The sequence below is a fragment of the Equus przewalskii genome, chromosome 15 (genome assembly GCF_037783145.1).
Source record: "Equus przewalskii isolate Varuska chromosome 15, EquPr2, whole genome shotgun sequence".
NCBI classification, from domain to species: domain Eukaryota; kingdom Metazoa; phylum Chordata; class Mammalia; order Perissodactyla; family Equidae; genus Equus; species Equus przewalskii.
The window spans coordinates 35,659,710-35,684,287 of record NC_091845.1 but is presented as its reverse complement, the minus strand read 5'-3'; the positions used below and the strand labels follow the sequence as shown (position 1 = coordinate 35,684,287).

The 24,578-nt window shown below is 39.9% G+C and overlaps 1 protein-coding gene across 24 annotated transcripts in view; it reads left to right on the top strand.

Annotated features, from left to right (window-relative positions):
* CACNA1D (calcium voltage-gated channel subunit alpha1 D) overlaps positions 1–24,578 on the top strand; it is a 322,004-nt gene that overhangs the window by 176,350 nt on the left and 121,076 nt on the right. For 16 of the 24 annotated variants that reach the window (XM_070577072.1, XM_070577064.1, XM_070577071.1 and 13 more), the window contains exon 8: positions 1,896–1,999. The exons of 2 other annotated variants lie outside the window; for them this stretch is intronic. In XM_070577072.1, coding sequence (XP_070433173.1) covers positions 1,896–1,999 — 104 coding nt within the window. Of the gene's footprint in view, positions 1–1,221; positions 1,326–1,895; positions 2,000–24,578 lie in introns of all 24 variants that reach the window. 6 more of the 24 variants (XM_070577073.1, XM_070577068.1, XM_070577055.1 and 3 more) reach the window with 1 other exon arrangement.

Sequence of the window (24,578 nt, the reverse complement as noted above, 5' to 3'; positions counted from 1 at the left end):
AGCCTCATTCTGTAAAGCTAAATCTGGAACCAGATAATGTGGAGGAAACCGCATGCATAAAGACCAAAGAGCTTGCACCTACTTGCAAGGCAAGAGCTGTGAATCGGCCCAGACTATGTATAGTTCTATTGGCCGAAGATTCTGGATGCTCCAGCAGAGTCAGGCCTGGGGCCATTCGTTCTGTCTCCTGACTGTTCCTTAACACCTCCTTCCTTGGAGAAGTGTTTGCCCAATTTAACACTGACCTATGCTGCTGGAAAGTTCCATCCAGCCGTGAACCTTAAAATACTTGTTTGCTCCAGCATGAAAACTGCTCATGACCAAACTTCCCCTGGGAGGGTCGGTCAGGGAGGCCATGTCTGACTGTGCTGCATGAGCTTGTCCCAGAAGTAGGGGCATAGGGTCCTCTTTCACCTGTAATCCCCGTCAGCTCCTGGCTGGAGCCACTTCTCCTGGGGTGGGTCATCTGGGTCAAAGCTAGGTATGGCACTAGGGCTTCTTTCCTTCTCCTGGGTCCTTCCTGTGGGTGCATTTTGGAAAAATCTCATTCCCCAGAGCACCCTAGAGTACGTGTCAGCTAGTTGACTTCAGAACAGTTTTCTTCATTGCATTAATTTAGCTGTGCTTGTGCTCCCTGCTTGCAGGTAATCCAGATTTAGACAGGCTTAGGTTTCCTCAGATAGGTTGGCTTCCAATGGAAAGTTATTTTAGAGTTTTTTTTTAAAGTAAAGAAATTATAGAGTCAAATGTTGTAAGTTTGTCTCTATAACGAAGACTTTTCCACCATCACAAGTTTTAAAAGCAAAAAAAAGTCCCAACAACCTGGGCAGAGTAGAAAATAGTTGCCAGCTAAGCACTAGTTTTGTCCTTTACCAAGATCTTTTCTGAAAATCCCTTATCAAGGCAGTTTCCTGTGAGAGACAGCCAAATCCCAGCTGATTTTTCTACCTGTGTCAAAGTCTGCCATTACTTGCCCTGAGAGCTTTGATGACTCTGTGTGTGTGTGCGCATGCGTGTGTGCACGCATGAGCGTTTGTGTGTGTGTGAGAGAGAGAGAGAGTTGGGAATATATAATGAATGTGCATTGGCTACTGTTGTCTCTGATTTGAATCTAAGTAAATGTTTAATTAAATGTATAGAATGCTGTCTCTAATATGACCCTCTCTCCTTATTAGATTCTCTTATTAACCCACTCCTATGAGACCATCTTATTTCTTGCAGATGAATGATGCTATGGGATTTGAATTGCCCTGGGTGTATTTTGTCAGTCTCGTCATCTTTGGGTCATTTTTCGTACTAAATCTTGTACTTGGTGTATTGAGCGGGTAAGCTACACCTCTTTCATCTTGAAAGCAGAGCACTGAGGACAGTTGCCAAGACCACACAGGCTTTGCTAGATGGGGACTGCCGGGTGGGTGCCAAGCGCTTTATGTGTCCTCTGAGATGCTCTCTTTTCTGCTGAGGCTTCCCAAGTCAAGATGTTTCCTGGAACCTCACCAGCCTTCATGAAAGAAAGCTATAGAATGATTATTGACCAGAAATTAATCAGCATTGTTACTTGGGATTTAAATAGTTTCCATGGCATGCCCTTTTGTCTGTCCTAAAATGAGATACATTTATAATTGCTTTATTGGTCTGGATCCAAATACAATGCAGATTAATTGGTAGCAAACAGTAGCTAAATGAGCTGGTCCTGGCTGACATTCAGTAGGCCACATTCGTAGATTTCAGCAGCAGAACTTATTTGAGAACAAAAAATGAAAGGCCGTAGGCAGGGTCCCTGTCCTAGGAGCACTAACCTTCAGTCAAAGCCCTGAGTGGTCTGGCAGCTGCTCCTGGGGGCTCTGCTCTTTAATAAATGGATAACTGATAACTGATCTCCTTACATTTTACAGGTAAATGATGCGATAGGATGGGAATGGCCATGGGTGTATTTTGTTAGTCTGATCATCCTTGGCTCATTTTTCGTCCTTAACCTGGTTCTTGGTGTCCTTAGTGGGTAAGCAGTTGGATCCATGTTGCACATTCTGCTGCTGCCACGTGTGCGGCGGCGCTGCGTGTCTCGCAGCTGCTCCTCGTGGCTTCTCTGCATGTGTGTGGACTCTGATGTCCCCTCTGTGTGTTGCTTTTGGATTGAACTGTGGTTCTTTCTGCCTGTGTGTGTCTGTGAGGTTCTGTGTTTCTGATGCTTGCCAAACACTATTAATTTAGTGAAAACGTTTCTCTGAAGCCAGTTGCATTCGTGTGCCAATGTGTAGAAGTGGACTACAAGTGGGTAAAAGGATTCCTAGCCTCGGTCCCCAGGAAAGGGCCGTTGTCTTTTGAGTTTTTTTCCCATTGATACATAACCTGGCCCTTTTAGGTTACCCACAGAGTATCATGAATATTTCCAGTGGTGTTTCAGATTTTGTTATGAAGGAGAAGTGAGCCTAGATTAGCACATAAATACTGAACAAAATCTTACATCTTTCAGATCAAGATCATTTATTAGCTTGGTTTTCTGCTGCTGTTGCTGTGAGAATTTTCCCTCAGAATCATTTTTAATCTTAATTGTAGAATCTTTCTTTAATGCAGGGTAACGATCAACTTTTGTACATAGATTTCCTACGGCCTTATCATCATCCTCATCACTCAGTCACCATTTTTGAAATTTCATTTTGTTTACCAAGTCAGCTCTGTGGGTTGACCCTCCATAAAGAGGGTTTGGTGGAGACTGAGTTGGGAAGAGGACTCCTGCTGTTTCTGGGCTCTGCTTTGCCTGTAGATGGAGATGCCATCCCAGAGCCCCTTTGGGCAGCTCTGCATTCTCCCAATCCCGCTGACACCCAGAAAGGGGAGCGCCCCAGAGAAGGGAGCCAGGGCTGTCTGGGCTTTCTCAGAAGCAGCTCCAGCATGTAACCATTGCCAGGGGCTCTGGGGGTGTGACTGGAGGCCCAGGAGGTACCCTTCTCCCCCAGGGGAGCCTTTGTCACTCCCTGAGCCCAGACAGCCTCAGGAAATACTATTGACAGACTTGATTCCAAGTGAGTTTATCTCTTCCTCGCTCACTTTATCTTCCTCTTGCTGAGATTGCATCTCGGGAAAGTGATGGCTTCATGTAGGCTGAGTCAGTGAAGAGACCTTTATCGCGTTTTTCTAAACACTGCCTGTTCCAGAGCAGAAAGCAGAGCTCGTTATCCACCTCTGCTTGCTTTCCTCATCTTCCCTCTCACCTGCCCTGCCTGCTCTCGGGATAACACATTTGGAATTTTCTTTGGCAGAGTGTGGTCAGTTTTACACCATGGACACACACTGTCATGTGAAGCCTCTATCTAGAAATGGCCAGGAGCTGACGCCCCATAGTTGGGGGGTGGGGGGTGGAGCGGAACTGAGCTGAGGGTTGATGGCATACCCTCGAGCCCTACCAAAGCTTCCTTCTACAGACAAAGGGCTCCTCAAGCCTCCTGTTCTTTCACTTACAACTTTAAAAGTGCCTGCCTCCTAATGAACCTCTGTGGCCTTAGGTTAGTGTTGGGATTGTAAGGGTGGAGTTCATCCCTGGAGACACAGCATTGTGCTTGACTTTGCCACGAGAACGGCCATACGAGGTTAACAGCAATTCTCTTATGAATTCCTTGGCGCCCCATGTCTCCTAAACCTAACTGAACTGACTGAGGCCATGGAAACCACTAATTTTAACAGTGCCAGTGACATGCCTTATCTCTGAGCTTCCTGGAGCAGGATCCATCGCCCCGCATGCTGCAGCTGCTTAAAAAAGAAAAAAGGAGAAGCTCAGAGGAAGGGCTCCTCATTATAATGGTGGGGGTTAAATATGCAGTCCCATGCAGGGGGCACCCAAAGCTGGAAGATAACAAAAAGGCACACCCCCTCATGGGACCACCAGTTTACTAAAATATATTTTGGGGAAAATAATTAGTGATTTAAAAACAGTTTTGTATCAAAACAAAATGAGAACGCTTACAAAGGAGAGTGCAAATGACACGTGAATTTTTAAAATAAAATCCAAGACTTCCCAGTGATATTCAGTGTCAGTTCATGCTGTGCCCCGACTCCAAGGGGCTGTGCACTGACTGGACTCCACCCGTAAGGCCAGCTTTGGTAGGAAGTACTGAGGGAACTTTGTGTAAGGTAAGAACCTCCTCTGCAAAGAAGAGCCTTGCAGCAGTGTTCACAAAATTGTCCAGCATTTCCTGAGTTGATGTTGAGTGCCGGCTCTGGGCCAGAGGCCAGAGGTGCCAAGATGTCTAAGACACAGACAGAGGCCTTGTGCTCAGACATTCATTGTCTGGTGGGGGAGACTGTTAAGTGGTGCAGGATGGCAAAGCTAGAGTAGAGGTGTGGACCAAGGGGATGTGACAGCCACATGTCTGTGAGCTGGATCTTGAAAGATGGTAAGATGTCTGCCAGGGGGAAATTGAGGACAAGCTGACACGCTCTCACCTCCCCTAATAATTCTTCTCTGCCCAATTACAACTCCCTGACTTTCCTGCAAAGCAACAAATTGGGTTATTTGTGTTCATTTTCTTGTTAAAGCAAATTTAAATTATTTTTATATTAATTTTAGGGTTCTTCACAATTTTTTTAGGGAGCACTAGAGAGATTACAAAACTAGAAGACGTAAATGTTAAAAGGAAAATGACTTATGTTGCAAACCCCATTAGGGACCATCAGACCAACAAAAACACAATCCTCAAAGCACCGAATTTTAGAAGTTTAAGACCATGCTATTGCCTTCTGATGAAGAATCGTTAAGTGATGCTGTGTGTCGTTAAGTCTGTTAATCATGTGGAAATCTTTGTTTTTGCTTGTTGGCGCCTTTTTTCGTGTGGCCATGCCATCCTATTGTATTCTTGAACTGATTTTAATCTGCACACTTGATTTGGTGTTGGTACATTTTTAAAGCATTATAAGACTGATGCTTTGACAAAATCTTTGGTTTAATAAGAGACCCTTTTTCTCAAGGTGAGTATGAAGTTTATCAACTGGCTACCCTGTGTAGCCAAGCATGAACAGAGATGACGATGATGATAGTGTTCTGTGGGAGGAGCCGAGAATGTCTCTAACTCATGTTGCGATTTCACGTTAAGTTGTCATTGAGGAGATGGTCCCGTTATGACCAGGGGTTGGAAGGAATGTCTCATTCCAGTCTACAATTCAGACAGATTATGTCTGTTCTCATAACTTGGTGACTTTTCACTTGTATAATTGTTCATTTGACTCCTTGTCCCTTTTGAGGTTTTTGTCAGTAAATAGGCAAAATAAGAGAACACAATGTTTCAGCATTTTCTTTAGAATCACTGCCAGAGTCCCAGGGGGAAAGTGGTGGTCTTTGGACAGTGGGCTCACTTCTTCACTTGCACGACCCAGCTGATGTTGGGCACACCTGTGGTAAGGTGGAGGGCCCTTTATGCCCCCACGGTAGGGTTCAGACCCCCAAGAAGGGGCTGGACGATGAGAAGGGAGCTAGAAGACCTGGGTTCTGGTGCTGCCAGTGTCGTGCACTAACTCTGGGGCTTCACTCAGGAGTCCTGAGCCTCGGTCTCCTCGTCCCTCAAACAGAATGATCCTGTCACGCTGCCTTCCCCACAGGGTGGCTGCCTTTAAAGCAGCTAATGAACATAGAAGGGCTTTGAGAGTATACAAAGGATTCTACTCATTTAATGTATCTTTACCTTAAATCTATGGCCCTCTCCTCAGTCCCCTCCCTGGGGGAAGTGGGAACAGCCAAAGGGGCTCTTTGCAAATGATCTAAAGTGTACCACTTTCTGATTTCCCAGGAAGTGACCAAGAAAAATGTGCTTTGTACACACATTAATACTATATGCTGTGCCCCCAAGAGGAGGCCGTCGAGGGTGTGGAGGTCCTTTGTCAGCTATAGTGTTGTGCAGCTTTAAATAGTTATGATTGAAGTTACAGCTGATAGTGATTGTTTTACACAAATAGAGGGCAATGGCCTTTCTGTAACACAGTGGTTAAATGCACTGGCTCTACGGTTGGATAACCAAGACTTGGATCTTTGCTCTAGCTTTTACCAAGTGTGAGATTTAGAGCAGATTTCTTAACTGTTTGAGCCTCACTTTCCTATCTGAAATGGAGCTAATAGTACTAACTGCGTGGAGCTGCATGAGGATTCAATGGGCTAAAGAGAGTAGAGTGTTTGGTCATTGTTATGGTGATGGCTCGAGTAAGTATAAAAGGGCATTTGATGCAGGAAAAAAAATCTAATCAACTCAGTCCCTTTTTTTAAAATGATTAATTTTCGGATGTACGTCATAATATATTTCGAATTCTGTGTAGATTACATCATGTTCACCACCCGAAAACTATTATAGTCCATCCCCTCACATGTGAGCCTAATCACCCCTTTTGCCCTCCCTGTATGGTAACCACCAATCCAATCTCCAATGCTATGTGATTGTTTGTTGTTGTTTTTATCTTCTACTTATGAGTGAGATCATATGGTATTTGACTTTCTCCCTCTGACTTATTTCACTCAGCAAAATACCCTCAAGGTCCATCCATGTTGTCACAAATGGCCGGATTTCATCATTTCTTATGGCTGAGTAGTATTCCATCGTGTATAAATACCACATCTTCTTTATTCATTGGTCCCTTGATGGGCACCTAGGTTGCTTCCAAGTCTTGGCTATTGTGAATAATGCTACAATGAACATAGAGGTGCAAGTATCTTTATGCCTTTGTATTTTCAAGTTCTTTGGGTAAATACCCAGCAGTAGGATAGCTGGATCATATGGTAGATCTAGCCTTCATTTTCTGAGGATACTCCATACTGCTTTCCATAGTGGCTGCACCAGTTTGCACTCCTACCAGCAGTGAACAAGGGTTTCCCTTCTCTCCACATCCTCTCCAATATTTGTTGTTTCCTGTTTTGTTAATTATAGCCATTCTGACCGGAGTGAGATGATACCTCATTGTAGTTTTGATTTGCATTTCCCTGATAGCTAATGATGTTGAGCATCTTTTCATATGCCTGTTGGCCATCCGTATATCTTCTTTGGAGAAATCTCTGTTCAGATATTTTGCCCATTTTTCAATTGGATTCTTGTTTTTTTTTGGTTGTTGAGCTGTGTTAGTTCTTTGTATATTTTGGATATTAACCCCTTATCTGATATATGGTTTCCAAATATCTTCTCCCAGTTGTTAGGTTGTCTTTTCGTTTTGTTGATGGTTTCCTTTGCTGTGCAGAAGCTTTTTAGTTTGATGTAGTCCCATTTGTTCATTTTTTCTTTTGTTTCCCTTGCCCGGTCAGACATGGGACTTGAAAATATGATGCTCAGACCAATGTCAAAGAGCGTACTGCCTATATTTTCTTCTAGAAGTTACATGGTTTCGGGTCTTACATTCAAGTCTTTCATCCATTTTGAGTTTATTTTTGTGTATGGTGTAAGGGAATGGTCTACTTTCGTTCTTTTGCATGTGTCTGTCCAGTTTTCCCAACACTATTTATTGAAGAGACTCTCCTTTCTCCATCGTATGTTCTTGGCTCCCTTGTCGAATATTAGCTGTCCATAAATGTGTGGGTTTACTTCTGGGCTCTCAATTCTGTTCCATTGATCTGTGTGTCTGTTTTTGTGCCAGTACCATGCTGTTTTGGTTACTATGGCTTTGTAGTATATTTTGAAATCAGCATGTGTGATACCTCCAGCTTTGTTCTTTTTTCTCAGGAGTCCTTTGGCTATTCAGGGTCTTTTGTTGTTCCATATAAATCTTAGCATTCTTTGTTCTATTTCTGTGAAAAATGTTGTTGGAACTTTGATAGGGATTGCGTTGAATCTATAGATTGCTTTAGGAAGTATGGACATTTTAACAATGTTAATTCTTCCAATCTGAGAGCATGGAATATCTTTCCATTTCTTTGTGTCTTCTTCAATTTCTTTCAACAATGTTGTATAGTTTTCAGTGTACAGATCTTTCACCTCTCTGGTTAAGTTTATTCCTAGGTATTTTATTCTTTTTGTTGCAATTGTAAATGGGATTGTATTCTTAATTTCTCTTTCTGCTGCTTCGTTGTTAGTGTATAGAAACGTAACCAATTTTTGTACATTGATTTTGTATCCCATGACTTGACTGTATTCCTTTATTGTTTCTAAAAGTTTTTTAGTGGAATCTTTAGGGTTTTCTAGCTATAAAATCATGTCATCTGCAAAGAATGACAGTTTCACTTCTTCTTTTCCAATGTGGATCCCTTTTATTTTCTTTTTCTTGCTTGATTGCTTTGGCTAGGACTTCCAATACTATGTTAAATAAGAGTGGTGACAATGGGCATACTTGTCTGATTCCTGTTCTTAGAGGGATAGCTTTCAGTTTTTCTCCACTGACTACGATATTAGCTGTGGGTTTGTCATATATGGCCTTTATTATGTTGAGGTATTTTCCTTCTATACCCATTTTATTTAGAGTTTTTATCATAAATGGATGTTGTATCATGTCAAATGCTTTCTCTGCATCTATTGAGGTGATCATGTGATTTTTATTCTTCATTTTGTTAATGTGGTGTATCACGTTGATAGATTTGCGGATGTTGAACCATCCCTGGAATGAAACCCACTTGATCATGATGTATGATCTTTTTAATGTATTGTTGTATTCAATTTGCTAGTATTTTGCTGAAGATTTTTGCATCAATGTTCATCAGTGATATTGGCCTGTAATTTTCTTTTTTTGTGTTGGCCTTGTCTGGTTTTGGTATCAGGATAATGTTGGCTTCGTAGAATGAGTTAGGAAGCCTCCCCTCCTCTTCAATTTTTTGGAAGAGTTTGAGAAGGATAGGTATTAAGTCCTCTTTGAATGTTTGGTGGAATTCACCAGGGAAGCCATCTGGTCCTGGACTTTTATTTTTTGGGAGGTTTTTGATTGCTGTTTTGATCTCCTCACTGGTGATCAGTCTATTCAAATTTTCTACTTCTTCTTGGTCCAGTTTTGGAAGGTTGTATGTTTCTAAGAATTTATCCATTTCTTCTAGATTATCCAATTTGTTGGCATGTAGCTTTTCATAGTATTCTCTTTTGTATTTCTTTTGTATTTCTGAGGTGTCCATTGTAATCGCATCTCTTTCATTTCTGATTTTATTTATTTTAGCCTTCTCTCTTTTTTTCTTGGTGACTCTAGCTAAGGGTTTGTCAATTTTGTTTATCTTTTCAAAGAACCAGCTCTTGGTTTCATTAATTTTTTTCTATTGTTTTTTTAGTCTCTATTTAGTTTATTTCTGCTATGATTTTTATTATTTCCTTCCTTCTGCTGATTTTGGGCTTCGTTTGTTCTTTTTCCAGTACCTTTAGGTTGTCTATTTGGGATTTTTCTTCTTTGTTGAGGTAGGCCTGAATTGCTATAAACTTCCCTCTTAGAACTGCTTTTGCTGTATCCCACAGATTTTGGCATGTTGTATTTTCATTTTCATTTGTCTCCAGGAATTTTTTGATTTCTTCATTGATGCAATTGTTGTTCAGTAGCATTTTGTTTAATCTCCACATCTTTGTGGCTCTTCTGGTTTTCTTCCTGTAGATGATTTCTAGTTTCATACCTTTGTATGAAAAGGTATGATATTATTTCGATCTTCTTAAATTTATTGAGACTTGTTTTGTGGCCTAATATGTGATCAATCCTGGAGAATGTTCCATGTGCATTTGAAAAGAATGTGTATCCTGTGGCTTTTGGATGGAATGTTCTGTATGTATCTACTAAGTCCGTCTAGTCTAATGTGTCCTTTAAGGCTGGTGTTTCCTTACTGATATTCTGCTTGGATGATCTATCCATTGGTGTAAGTGGAGTGTTAAAGTCCCTTACTATTATTGTGTTACTGTCTATTTCTCCTTTTATGTCTGTTAATAATTGCTTTATATATTTAGGTGCTCCTATGTTGCGTGTATAGATATTTACAAGTGTTATATTTTCTTGTTGGATTGTTCCCTTTATCATTATGTAGTGCCTGTCTTGTCTCTTGTTACAGTTTTTGTTTTAAAGTCTATTTTGTCTGATATAAGTATTGCTACCCCCGTTTTTTTTCTTTGCCAGTTGCATGGAATATCTTTTTCCATCCTTTCACTTTCAGTTTGTGAGTGTCTTTAGGACTGAAGTGTGTCTCTTGTATGCAGCATATACTTTGGTCTTGTTTTTTTATCCAATTGGCCACCCTATGGCATTGGATTGGAGCATTTAGACCATTGATATTTAAAGTAGCTATTGATAAATATGCATTTGCCATTTTGTCCCGTTTTTTTCTAGGTGTTTTAGTAGTTCTTCTCTTTTCCTTTCTTTTTCTCTTGCTCTCTTCCCTTGTGGTTTGATGGCTGTCTTTAGTAATAATTTTTATTTCTTTTGTCTTACTTTTTTACTTACTTGTATAGGTTTCTGATTTGTGATTACCATGAGGATCCTATTTAATATTCTATGTTTATAGCAGTCTATATTGAGTTGATAGACTCTTTAGCTTGACCTCTTTCTAAAAGCTCTAGTTTTTCACTCCCCTCCTCCCACATTATATGTTTTTCAAATCATATATAGTCTCTTGTTTAGTGTGTGTCTATCCATTACCCTTTTATCGTTGAAATAGGTGATTTTAGTACATTTGTCTTTTAACCTACATATTATCTTCACAGGTAGTTGATCTGTTACCTTTACTGTATTTTTACCTTACAAGTGATTTTATTGCCTGTTTTTTGTTGTTGTTGTTGTTGTTTTGATAATTTTTTTTTATCTCTATTTGTGGTCATTGCTTTCCCACTTAAATAAGTCCCTTCACCATTTCTTGAACAATTGGTTTCTTGGTGATAAACTCCTTTAATTTTTGCTTGTCCAGGAAGCTCTTTATCTCTCCTTCCATTCTGAATGATGACCTTGATGGCTAGAGTATTCTTGGCTGTAGGTTTTTTCCTTTTAGCACTTTAAATCTGTCATGCTGTTCTCTTCTCGCCTATAGGGTCTCACGTATAGGGTAAGTCCGCTGATAGCCTGATGGGCTTCCCTTTATATGTCACTTGTGGCCTTTCTCTTGCTGCTTTTAGGATTCTCTCTTTGTCTTTAATTTTGGACATTTTAATTACAATATGTCTTGGTGTGGGCCTCTTTGGCCTTATCTTGTTTGGAGCTCTCTGTGCTTCCTGAACTTGGATGTCTGTTTGCTTCCTCAGGTTAGGAAAATTTTCATCTATTATTTCTACAAATAAATTTTCTGCCCCTTTGTCTCTCTCTTCTCCTTCTGGAACACCTATAATCCAAATGTTAGCACGCTTGATATTGTCGCAGAGTTCCCTTAGACTGTTCTCATTCCGTCTAATTCTTTTTTCTCTTTTCTGTTCTGCTTGGGTGATGTCCTCTAGTCTTTCCTCTAGCTCGCTGATCCATTCTTCTGCCTCCTCTACTCTGCTATTGAGTCCCTCTAGTGAATTTCTCATTTCCAATATTGTATTCTTCATTTCTGATTGGTTTTTTAAATCTCTTCCAGTTCTTTGCTGATGTGCTCACTGTGTTCATCCAGTCTTCTCCCCATATCTGTGAGCATCCTCATGATATTTTGTTTGAACTCTTTGTCAAGTAGGTCACTTGTTTCTGTTTCATTTAGTCCTTTTTCTGGGGTTTTGTCCTGTTCCCTTGCTTGGAAAGTGTTCCTTTGTCTCCTCATTATGCCTCTTTCTCTGTGCTTGTTTCTCTGTATTAGGTGAGTTGGCTATGTCTCCCAATCTTGGAGAAGTGGCCTTATGTATGAGATGCCTTATGAGACGCAGCAGTGTGCTTCCCTCTTGTCACCAGTCCAGAAGATCCAGGAGTGACCCCTTTGTGGGCTACTTGTGTCCTTCTGCTGTGGCAGGGTTGCTCCCACTGCAGGTACCCAGAGTCTAGTCTTTCCTTCCCTGGCCAGCTGTTTGTAAATCCAGTTTGGGGAACCTCAGCGCTGTTGGCTACAAAGTCTATCAGCAGACTCCTGTTGCAGTTTTTCTCTTAATTGGGTTGGTACCCAGTGTAGCTGGTTGCTAGGCTCAAGGGCTTACAGTTGTGATAGGCCTCAGGCCTGCAAGGCTGTTGTCAGTTCTCTTAGGAGCACAGCTGAGTGGGGCTGGCCTTTGGCATTGGGGCACTCAATTGTTTCATGCTTTGGAAGGTGGGGCTGATCCTTTTTATGGCTGTTTGTGAAGCACAGGTCTTCTACTGCTGATTAGCCTCACCCCACACAGGACCACATACACCATCAACACAGTCCTGGTCCATGCACACTTCTCAACCCCCTGGAGCGTACCCTGACACCGCACTGCAGAGGCCCCCACCTCTCCACCAATGCCTCCCACAGTTCACCTGGTCCTCACACAGGCCCTGCCCCACAGAGGCAGACACCCTTGCCTGCCTTTAGAGGATCAAGGCACCCAGTCAATGCAGGCTGAAAAGTAGCCTGAGGGCTTGCTTTTAGGTGGGGCCAGTCTCTAGGGCTGGTTGCCTGCCCTGGCTGAACTGGATTAAATCTGTGCTCTAGTGGGCATGGCAGACCCCTGGGCTAACAGGCCAAGGGATGAACCTTAATGGCACCCACCGCCAGTGCGGGGGTGGGGGAGGCGGGAGTTTGTGTCAGCACACCTGGACCAGCTCAGAACAATGGCCCCCACCAATGTCTCAGTCTCCGGAGAGGTCCCTCCTCTCACCAAGATGCCCCCCAGAGCCCACCAGGTGAGTCTTGTTTCACCAAATCAACTCAGTCCTTTTTAACTAATTAATAATAATTGGCCAAGATAGGCCTGGATTAGTGAAAAGTCTAAGTTATGTGGTATTTTAAAATGTTTTATTACATATACATTTATATAGATAATGGCATAAGTCAGTGATTACTAAAGGATATTACTACATAAACCACTTCCTGGGGGTCCTTTACAGAATAGATTAAGATCATTTATAATTTGCCTATGAATTAAAAGCTTTGATTTTTGCCAGTATCTTATGACAAATATTTGAAACACTTTCTCAAGCAGAATTTGTATGTTGTTAGAAGATAAATGTTCTTTGAAAGCCAGATTTTATGACATAAGATTGAATTTAAACCCAGCCCATGTCTATAAATTCAAGATCATTCAGGTCTAAATTAATTTGTGTTCTTTGTGCCCCAATGAGTTCCAGATCTACCACGTCACAGGTATCTTCGTAAATCATTAATCCAATTTTATGTTACTAAAGGTCTGTTTATTTTAACTTTAGAAGTTGTGAGGGAACATGGATGAGGTGAAGCTTTACAGAAAAACAAAGGCCATTTTCAAACCAGTGGATCATCTGAATCGCACTGTTGGGGCCTTCTTGTACCCTCTTCTAGTTATATCCAGTCCCAGGGGCTGGACAAAGGCATGGCTACTTTCTTTGTGTACCTGCTGGTATAGAGAGAATGGAGAGGGCAGGTGGTGGTGGTGCTGGCACTGTAGACCATATGATATCAGAATTTTACAGAGTAGGATCAGGTTTAGGGCATTGTAATTTGCACCCTCGTCCATTTAAGTTCACACCATGATGAGCCATGGTAAACCCAAGATTGCCTCTGATTTCCTCCCCTTGCATGTTGGCTCAGGAGGCAAAACATACCAGGGAGATGGTGGTTGTATCACTTGTGAATATTTTCTAAGTGGAGACATACGCTCCGGGAATAGGCATTCTTATAAGTTATTCATGACTGGGATTAGATTTTGCTCTCATTCAACACTTTACCAGCATCTGCTGATAGAAAAATGAACAAAAGAATTTCTTCCTGTACATACCCCTCTGAGATAGCTGCATGAGTAGTTGAATTGCTTACAGAATTGAAAGGGGTCTTGTTAGGTGATGAGCTAACCGGGGTATCAGTATGAGTGTACCACCATATTGCCTGATAAAATTGCACTGAGTTAGTGAGTTAACTTCATATCTTGACCAACAGATCAAGAAGGCATATAGAGGTCTAGTCTAAAACCAGAGGGACAGTGAAGGGTTCTTTGTTGGTAGTTCTTACAATAAAAAAAAAAGATTTTCCTATGTGTAATTAGTGATGATCAGGCTGCCAGAATTCCAGACAAAGACACTCTTAATGATCACTTGTAGCAAAATACTTCCCCACATTGAGCTCCATTTGCCTTTGGTGTGACTAGGCTAATAATGTGAAAGATGTGTCCACACAGTTGGATGTCTCTCTTCTTGAACTTGGAAGTAATATTTTGAGTAAGGTTGAATGCTGAGGGAGAGGTCCGTGGTCCTTTAGTAACTTAGCTGGTTTGGCTTTGGTAGAACGAGAAATTAAGCCCTGCTTCAGCTTTAAATGGAAGAAGGCTAAATTTCCTTTTTCTAATAAAGAACCACGCTCAACATTTATATATACTTTTTAAACACTGAACTTTCTTGTTGCAGAGTTAAAAGGCTGTCGGGGGTAGCTGACAGCTGGATCCTGATGCTATTGGTACCAAGGTACCTGAAGTGCACAGGCTGGTAGCCACACCTGACATTAACAAGTGAGTGGTAACCTCTCTGCCGCTGGCTTGCAGCTACTGTTTCCATAGAAATGGCTGTCGGGATCAGTGGAAACGAGGTAAGTGAAAGTTTTCACTGATCCTTGTTTCCATCAAGCTGACATCTGTTTCCCTGGCAACAGCAGTGGACAGCAGCCCGGCAGTAGCAACAGATTCAGTAGAGCTCTCTCACTTGTCAGCTGTGGCTATCATCTGTTCCTGACCAAGTTCTTTTTTGTAATGCATAGCAAAGACCTCTGAGGACCCAGGAGGCACCTCTGGCCACATGTGTCCTCCTGGGTGCCCACTTTGCCTGTGGGGAGCTCTGTACAAAGCAGCTGCTCTGTCAGCAGCCTTCTCTCCACTGTGCTGTGGTTTGTCGATGTGCACTTCAGAAGGGGAGGGGTAGATGAGGGCATCGGTGCTGCAGGGTAGGCGGTTGAGTCTGTTGATCCCGAATCCTGGGGGAAGAGAATTCATTACAGTGCTTTCATGCACAGACCCAGCTCTTCATAAAGCCACTGGTACCTCAATGGTTGAAATTAAAGCCATTATTTTCCTGTATTCCCTGTTCAGTTGGTGGCATTAACAATTGCTGTCACTTGTACAACGAAAGGGATGTTTATGAATTTAATAATTTGACTTCCTGTGAGACATGTATTGACGATTGCCTCTAAGATGCTACTGTCAACCTTATGCGAGTCCTTTTTTCTTCTTCTAGGTAATATTCTTTTATAGGCTGGTAAAATTGCCTATAGATATCAAATATTGGTATAGCCGGGCAGACCAATATGTCCATAGTACAGGGAACTCTTCTTTATTAGAGTTCAGAAGTTTTTCCTTTCCTGGTGTTTCATTTTAATATTTCAGCAAATGTGTGCACCCAAGGCATGAGTGTCTTCCTCCTCATATGAGACAGCCTTCACAGATCCCACACAGCACAGGAGAGCCATCTTTATTGCCCTGGTGTGTGAGATGAGAGCACATGGAGACCGACACAGAATGAGTTGCTGGGCACTGTCTGCTTCTAAACCCTTAGATATATCATTAAACAAATATTTTCTCTGAAACAAAGCTCTTGAGATTCAGAGCTGTAGCTCTGAGAGTCAAATGACGATATGGGTCCACAGTGTTAGGAGAATTTCAGTTGGCTATCTAGAAGAGCGCTGAAAAATTGTGTGTTTCCTGTCTTTGGAGATCTTTCTGAATGACTTTGTTCCTCAGCAATCTGGGCTAGGACAGCTATGCTTGACCTGGAGGCAGTATTTAGGGCTGACCCTGTACGACCTGGTTGCATTCAACATAACAGACTAGTAAGCAGAAAAATCTTGCTAGATACTTTTTTCTCTTTCTCAGACTTCTTAAGAAAAAAATTACTTTAATTCATCCATTCAATGAATATCTTTTGAGTGCCTACATAGTAGTAGAGAACTTGCCAAGCCCCTTCCTAGGTACTGGAATTACACTGGTGGGGCACACCAGAGTTCTTGTCTTCATGAAGGAAGACAAAAATTTATAAACTTTTATAACTTCTTGGAAACAAAGGTACATGGTGCTGTAAGAGTGTTTAATGGGCATAACTGATCTCTAAGAGGTGAGGGGAAGCATGCTGGAGGAAGTGAAGGGAATGAATAGCCATCATGTCTAGACAAGATGGCAGAAGAGGTTGGTGGAGAGTGATCCAATCAAAGGAAAAACTCTTGCGAAGGTGCTACAATAGGAAGGAGCAGAGGACATAGAAAGAACTGAAGAAAGCCAGGTTGGCAGGAACCTGAGGGGCTGGGAAAGGAGAGTGGAAAAGAGAAGGAGACTGATCAGCAGAGCTCAGATCACAAAGGTCCTTCTAGATAGACCATGTCACAGATTTTGGTCATTAGCTGAAGGGTACGGGAACCCACTGATGAGTTTTAAGGAAGAAGTGATAGTGTATGGGTGTTCACTGTATAATTCTTTCTACTGTTATGAATATTTGAAATTTTTCTTAATAAAATTTGGAAAAATCTGCATATAAAAGTCACTCTGGCTACAATAGTATGAATGGACTGAATGGATAAAAGACTGGATATAGGAGACTAATTTAAGGCTATTGTAATCCTCTTCCAGCCACAACATAGTAACAGTGCTGGAGTGGACCTTTCACCATAAATAATTATAAAACTGGCCAAAATATGTGAGGCACTTTTTTTCTAGAAGCTGGAAATGGGCAGCACGGGATTGGGATCCTGAAGAGAAGGGAAACACGTGAAGTAATCCTCACAATTGTCCTGGCTTTCTGCCCCGAGACACTTTTAGAATTGTAGCACAGGGAGGCAGAGCCCAGCAGAAGATGACATTCTATTGCTAACAAGACAAATAGTGGAGTTCAGGCTGCTGAGACAGCTGGAATTTTCAGGACAGAGTACCAGAGGGAGGTAAAAAGAAAAGGGGCTACAGAAATCTGAATAGGGTTTCTCTGAAATCTTGGATCATATGTGCCAGGTGAGACTTCTTGATATATGGTAGAGAATAGCTACCAGAAAGCTGTGAGCTGCTGGAAATCTCAGTATTGGGAAAGGGGAGAGGTTCTGACCAGCTGGAGTGGATTGACACTGATGAATACATTGGACATTCAGCTGAGACCTCAGAAGAGCCAGACATCAGAGGTGGGGCTGTTATAGTCTTGGAGTAAGAGCTACTCTAGACCTGCCCTAACAAATCTTATAGACAAGCTTCAAAAAGGTCAGGCCAAGTGGCCAATTAATTAAACACCTGCCCCCAAAGAGTCAACACCCATTAGAGGAAATACCACAATCCAGATTTCCCCAGATGTTTCCCCACATCATTAAAAATTATGGGACATTAAATAATCAAGGAGGAAGAAGTTAGTGGAAATAAATTGAGAGATGACAGCAGTGTTGCCATTAGCAAAGACTTTGAAATTGCTACTATAAACCTGTTGAAGTAATTCAAGGAAAAGATAGACACAATAAAGGAACAGATGGTAAATCTCAATAGAGAAATAGAAACAAAATTATCTGAAATAAACAATAGATTGGACAGCAACGGGAAAAAATGTCAGTAAGGACTTCATGATCTCTAGGACAATAATAAGCAGTTCTGATATATGTGAAATTGGAGTCCCAGAAGTAGAAGAGAGAGAAATTGAGGTAGAAAAAAATGTTTAAAGAAATAATAGCTGAAAATGTTGCAAATTTTATTAAAACTATATGTCTGCAAATCTGGGAAGCATAACAAACCCCAAGCAGTATAAACACAAAAAGAAGTGCACCTAGGCACATCAAGTTAAGTTACTGAAAATAAAACAGAACATTTTACAAGAAAGCAAAGGGGAAAAGGCAATTACATGCTAGGAGAAAATAGTAAGACTGTTTACTGACTTATTTTCAGAAATAGTGCAAGCCATAGGACAGTGGAATGGCATTTTTAAAGAGCTGAAAGGACAAAACTAGAATTCAGTATTTGGCAAAAATGCTCTTTAAAAAGTAAGATAAAGTAAAGAAATTTTTAGACAAACAAAAGCCAAGAGGATTGGTTAACAGGAAGTGTTAAAGGAACTTCTTCAGGCTAAAGAAAATAAAGCCAGATGAAAATTTATGCATTTAAAACATAAGGACTGTCAAAAATGGTAAACATGAAGGCAAAAATAGATTTTTCCTAATTTCTAAATTTCTTTAAAAGATAATCATTTAAAGTAAAAATAATATAGTATTATAGGGACTATAACATGTAAAAGTAAACTATATGGCAAGCACAAAAGATAGAAGGGAGCTAAATGGAACTTTACTATTGTAAAGTTCACATTATATGTGAAATAATGTAATAAGAATTCATGGTAGACTGTAATAAATTAAGGATGCATGATAATCTCTAGTGCAGTGGTTTAAAAAATAAAACAGTGGTATCTTAAAAGCAAAAAGAAGAGGTAAAATGGAATCCTAAATAGCACTAATACTTAATTATCAAAGTAAGGCAGGAAAGGAAAAAAGAACATGGAATAAACAAAAAGCCAATAGCAAAATGGTAGACATAAACCCAATCATATCAATAATTGCATTAAATGAAAATGGATACCACATTTTAAATGAAAGACGGAAATTATTATAATGAATAAAAATGCAAAATACTATAAATATAAAGACAGATGAAAAATAAAAGAATGGGGTAACTATCTTAAAACCAACTATGCAAATAGACTTCAATAAGGAGTATTTCCAGAGATAAAGAGATTTCAGATACAGAGACATTTCAGTCATAAAAGGGTCAATTCATCAAGAAGACACCATGATTCTAAATGTGTTTGTCCTGGGTAAGCTTTAAAATACATGATGGAAAAGCTGTCAAAATTAAGTGGAGAAATCAATAACTCCACAAACATAGATGCAATTTTTATAATCCTCTTTCCATAATTGATAGAGCAAGGAGATAAAAAATACTATAGGTGATATCTAAACACTATCAACCACGTTGACCTAATTGATATTTATAGAACACTACATCCAATAACTGAAGAAGACACATCCTGTTCAAGGGCACATAGAATATTCACCAAGGTAGACCACATCTGGGCTGTAAAAAAAAAAAAAAAAAAAGAAAGAAATCTCAATCTCAAAAGATTGAAATTTTACAAAGTAAGTTTTTTCTAACAGCAATAGATTTAAAATAGAAATCAGTGACAATGAGCTGTCTAGAAAGTTCTCCAAATATTTGAAAATTAAATAACACATCTCTAAATAATTTACACTTCAGAGAAAAATATTACAATTAAAATTAGAAAATATTTTAAACGGAATGATAATGAAAATACGTTATCTTGGAATTTGTGTTATCCACCTAAAGCAGTGCTTGGAGGGAAATTTGTAGCTTTAAATACCTACGTTAGTGAAGAAGAAAGGTTTAAATTCAGTGATCTACATTTCCATCTAAGGATCTGGAAAAAGAAGAGCAAATTAGATGCAAGGAAAGTAGAAAAAATGTAATGAAGGACAGAAGTCAATAAAATAGAAAACACAAAGAATAAAGTTAACAAAGAGGAAAGTGGACAAGCTCAATAAAATCCCTAGCAAGACTAATCAAAAAAGAAAAAAGAGCAAGTGATAAATTATCAGTATTAGAAATGAAAGAAGGGACGTCACAGTAATTACAGATACTAAAATGATAAGAGAGTAGGCTAAACAATTTTATGACAGTAAGTTCAGTAACTTAGAAATGGGCAAATTCCTTGAAAAACACAGCTTATCAGAACTGACTCAAGAAGAAATAAAAGACTGAAAAGCCCTAATTTGCTTTTTAAATGGAATTCAGAATCACAAACTTTCAAAGAATACTGGAGGCCTAGATGATGTCAAAAGTGAATTCTGTCAAACAATTTAGAAAGAAAGAAGACCATTTCTAGAAAAAGCTCTTTCAGATAATAGAGGAGGAGGGGACATTCCCAAACTCATTTTATAATAGCGAAACTTAACAGACATAATAAGAAAAGAACAATATCCTTCATTAATAGAGATGCAAAAATTCTCAAATATTAGCAAATTGAATCTAGCAATATTAAAGGAATAATACTTCATGGCCAAGTGGTGTTTATACTAGAACTACAAGGTTGATTCACCATTGGAAAATCAAACAGTGTAATTTACCGTATTAACAGAATCAAGGATAAAAGTCATATGATCATCTCAATAAATGCAGAAAATGCCACTGACAATATTCTATAACCATTCCTGATAAAAACCTAGCAAACTAGGAATATGTGGGAATTTCCTCAACCTGAAAAAGGTCATCTACAAAAAAAGCTATAACTGACATCATACTTAATGATGAAAGACTGAATACTTTATTCCTAAGATTAGGAACAAGATAATCATTTCTTTCTCACCCTTTTTATTCAACGTTACACTGGAGGTACCAGCCAGTACATTAAGGTAAGAAAAAAAATAATAAAAGGCAGAAAGATTAGAAAGAAAGCAAAAACTGTTTCTATTCTCAGAAAACATGATTGTCTACATGGAAAGTTCTAATGAATAGACCAAAAAATCTCCTAGAATAAGTAAGTGCATATAGCAATGTCATAGGATAGAAGATCACTATACAAAAATCAGTTTTATTCCTATATACAAACTGTAAGCATGTGGAAAATAAAACCTGAGAAGATATCATTTACAATAGCATAAATTAAAATACATAGGAATAAAGATAAGAAAAGATATGGATGACCTCTACACTGAAAACTGCATAGCACTGATTAGTAAAATTAAAATTGATCTAAATAAATGATGATGTTCCATGATCATGGGTTAGAAGACTCAGTATTGTTAAGATGTCAAATTTATTTATGCATTCTTCAAATTTATCTATGTTCAGTGCTGTCCAGTTTATAAATCTTAATAGCCTTTTTTTTAGAAACTGGTGATTCTAATATTTTTATTGCAAAGGACCTATAATAACTAAAACAGTTGTGACAAAGAACAAAGTTGGAGGACTTACATTATCTGAGCTCAAAACTTACCATAAAGTGAAGTAAATACAGCGTCATTTCGGCATAAAGATAGATATACAGAACAATTGAATGGAATAGAAAGTCCAGAAATACATATATATGATCAATTGTTTTTTGACAAAGGTGCTAAATAATCCAGTGGAAAAAGGATAATCTTTTCAGTAAAATGCTGTAAAAACTGGATATCTGTCTGCAAAAAAAATGAACTTTGATCCTTAGGTCACACTAGACACAAACACTGACTTGAAATAGATCACAGATCTAATTAAAAAGCTAAAAATAGGGCCGGCCTGGTGGTGCAGCAGTTAAGCTCGCACGTTCTGCTTCCGTGGTCTGGGGTTCGCAGGTTCAGATCCTGGGTATGGACATGGCACCGCTTGGCAAGCCATGCTGTGGTAGGTGTCCCACATATAAAGTAGAGGAAGATGGGCACGGACGTTAGCTGAGGGCCGGTCTTCCTCAGCAAAAAGAGGAGGGTTGGCAGCAGATGTTCGCTCAGGGCTAATCTTCCTCAAAAAAAGAAAAACTAAAAATAAAAATTATTTCTGTGCTTCAGAAATAAAAAATTGAAAGGGAAACCACACAATGGGAGAATGTATTTACAATATATATATTTGTCAAAGGGTTTGTGTCTAGAATATACAAAGAAGTTTTAGCAAATAATGACATAACCCAATAAAAATTGGCAGAAGTCTTAAACAGATACTTGACAAGAAAATATATACAAATAGCCAATGTACATGTAAAGATGTTCAATATCATTAGTCATCTGGGAAGTGCAAGTTAAAACTGCAATGAGATTCTACTACATGTGTAGTAAAATAGCTAAAACCAAAAAGACTGACGGTATCAAGTGTTGGTAAGAGTCGAGAGCAACTGATACGCTCATACATTGCTCATAGAAACGTGAAATGGTACAACCACTTGGGAAAAGTGTGTCAGTTTCTCAAAGTTAAACGCATACTTACCATGTGGCTCAGCAGTTCAATACTAGGTATTTACCCAAGAGAAATAAAAACCTCTGTCCACAAAATGACTTGTACAGGAACATTCATGGAGCTTTGTTCATGGTAGCTCCAAAATGGAAAACCCCTAAGGTCTATCAACAGGTAAATAAATAAGCGAATTGTGGTGTATTCTAGACATTGGAATACTGTTCAGCAATAAAAAGGAATGAAGTACTAATATAACATTATCAATGGGGCTCAAAGGCAATTTGCTAGGGGAAAGAAGCCAGGTACAAAAGAGAACATATGGTGAAGTTCTGAAAGAAGCAAAATTTATCTGTAATACAGAAATCAGGTCGTTGATTTCCTTGGGTAGGAGGAGGAAGAGTCAACTGGGAAAGGGGATGAGAGAACTTTCTGGGAGGTATTATAAATGTTCTATATCTTGATTGGGATGTTGTGTCCATGGTGTCGACATTAGCCAAACCATAAACTTAAACCATGTGCATCTTATTGTTCATGATTTGTAGCTCGATAAAATTGATTTAAAATACCACTAAAATAGAATTAAAAGAGACTTCTGCCTCTGGTCAAGATGAGTAACAGATACCAGATTTACCTTCCCACCTGAAACAACCACAGTAAAACCAAAAACAGACAACATATGTAAAACAGTGGTTTTCAAGACACTGGACGTGAGACAATGAAGGACAGTGATTCCTGAGAAACAAGAAATAAACCAAATAAGCTCCATGGTTGTCCCAGCTTACTGGTTTGAGGAGTTCCTGAGCCATGGCATGAGGCAGGGGAACCCAGGCAGAGCCCTACAGTCTCCCTGAGTTGAGAAGACGAAGCTAAGATTCTGCAGAAACTAAGGTGGCTAAAGTATGCAGCACAGAGTACTGGAGTGCAGAGAATTTCATAGAAGGAGAACTCTAGAGGTCAGTAGAAGGTCCCCCTTAAGTATTCAGCAGAGTCCCTCTCAGCAAATGTGTGAGGAAACTACCCAAGGCTGGGGAAAGAACATTTGAATGGATTAGAAAGGACAGTATTCACTGCTCACATAGGGTCAGGATGTTGTCTATTCCCATCAGCCAGACTGGAAAAACTCAATTCACGGGACATTGGGTAGGGTACCCAGAAAGGATTTGCCTTAGTAGTGAGGAATTGTTAGCCCTAGACTGAGCGGTGCTCCAGACTGACCTAACAGATCATTAAAGCAAGACCTGAGAGGGTCGAACAGTTTGATCCAAGTTACTTTACTGCATCCCAGAACAAAGCACTAGAATATATATAGGAATAGAGAAATATCTAGCACCCAACAAGATGAAACTTACAATGTCTGGGAGTCAATCAAAAGTTACTAGGCATTCAAAGAAGCAGAAAAACATGATCCGTAATGAGATTTAATCAATCAGTTGAAACCAATCCAGAACTCACACAGATGTTAGAATTAGCAGAAAAAGGACATAAAAAGAATCATTATAATTATATTCCATATGTTCAAAATGTCAAGCAGAAAAGCGGAAGATACCCAAAAAAAGGCCTCAAAAATCAAGATTCTAGGAATAAATCTAATGAAAGATGTACAAGACCTCTTCTACACAAAACTTTGCTGAAAGAAATTAGACTTACAGAAATGGAAGGATATATGGTGTTCATGGATTGGAACACTCAATTTATTACCATGTCAGAAAACAAGTTGAATAAGAAAAGATGCACTTTTTTTGGAAAAGAGAAGAAAGGAAGAGAAAATGGGGGCAGGTATAAGTTTGGTTTGGTAGTAAGAAGCTGGAAGTATTCCTGCCTGATTCCTGGTTTCTCTGAAGCAGGAGGCAGGGTTAAGTGCTGAGGGTAAAAGGGTAGGTGACAGAGTCGTGTGTCCAAAGAGAGTGGAGAAGGCTCAGCATAGTCATTGCGGGGAGTTAGGGAGTGAGTGGACGACAGGTAGCATCGATGTCCTATTCGAAGCTGGTGATGATGAATGCGTGTTGATGTCAGTGTATCCCACTGTATGTCTTTCTATAGCCATGCTTGGCTGCTCTGATCCAGGCATGGAGAAAAGACAGTGTTTGAGCTTATCTAGGGCAAGAGTTCTGCTATCTGTGTATAGTAAAAAGATGAAAGAGAGCTTAGGGTAGCAGCAAGAACATCTCTGATGGATCCTGAAGTCTAAGGTAGGTTAAGAGGGATGGAGAGGCCTAGCAGATTGGGAGAAAATGCAGGAGTCTGTGGACTGACATTCCAAAGAGGTTTAAAATGTTTATATTGGGAGTAGTTAAACAAGTCAGCTGATATGAGAGGAGGTTGTGGTCAAAGAGCAAAAAGCTTGATTTCATGGTTAGAGATGATAAAAATTGAGGGTCTGACAGTGGGATTGGGTGGTTGAGGTGGCATGGCGGAAATGGTCATTGGAGGTGAATTGAAAAGGTGGGGGTTGGCAGAGTCAACCAAGGGCTCCTGGAGTCCCCCAGGATGGTGGTGGAAGGAGGCTGGGAGGAATCAGAGTCTCAGTTCAGGAGGTTAGGAGAAGACAGCACAGAGGAAGGGGAGGTCACCCAGCCCACTGGGACTATCCTCAAAGGAGCAGGGGTTTTTTTTTTGTTTGATTTTTATGGCAGGATGAGGGAGTATTGGTCATCATGTGAAGGGGAACAGAAAAGCGAAGAGGGCATC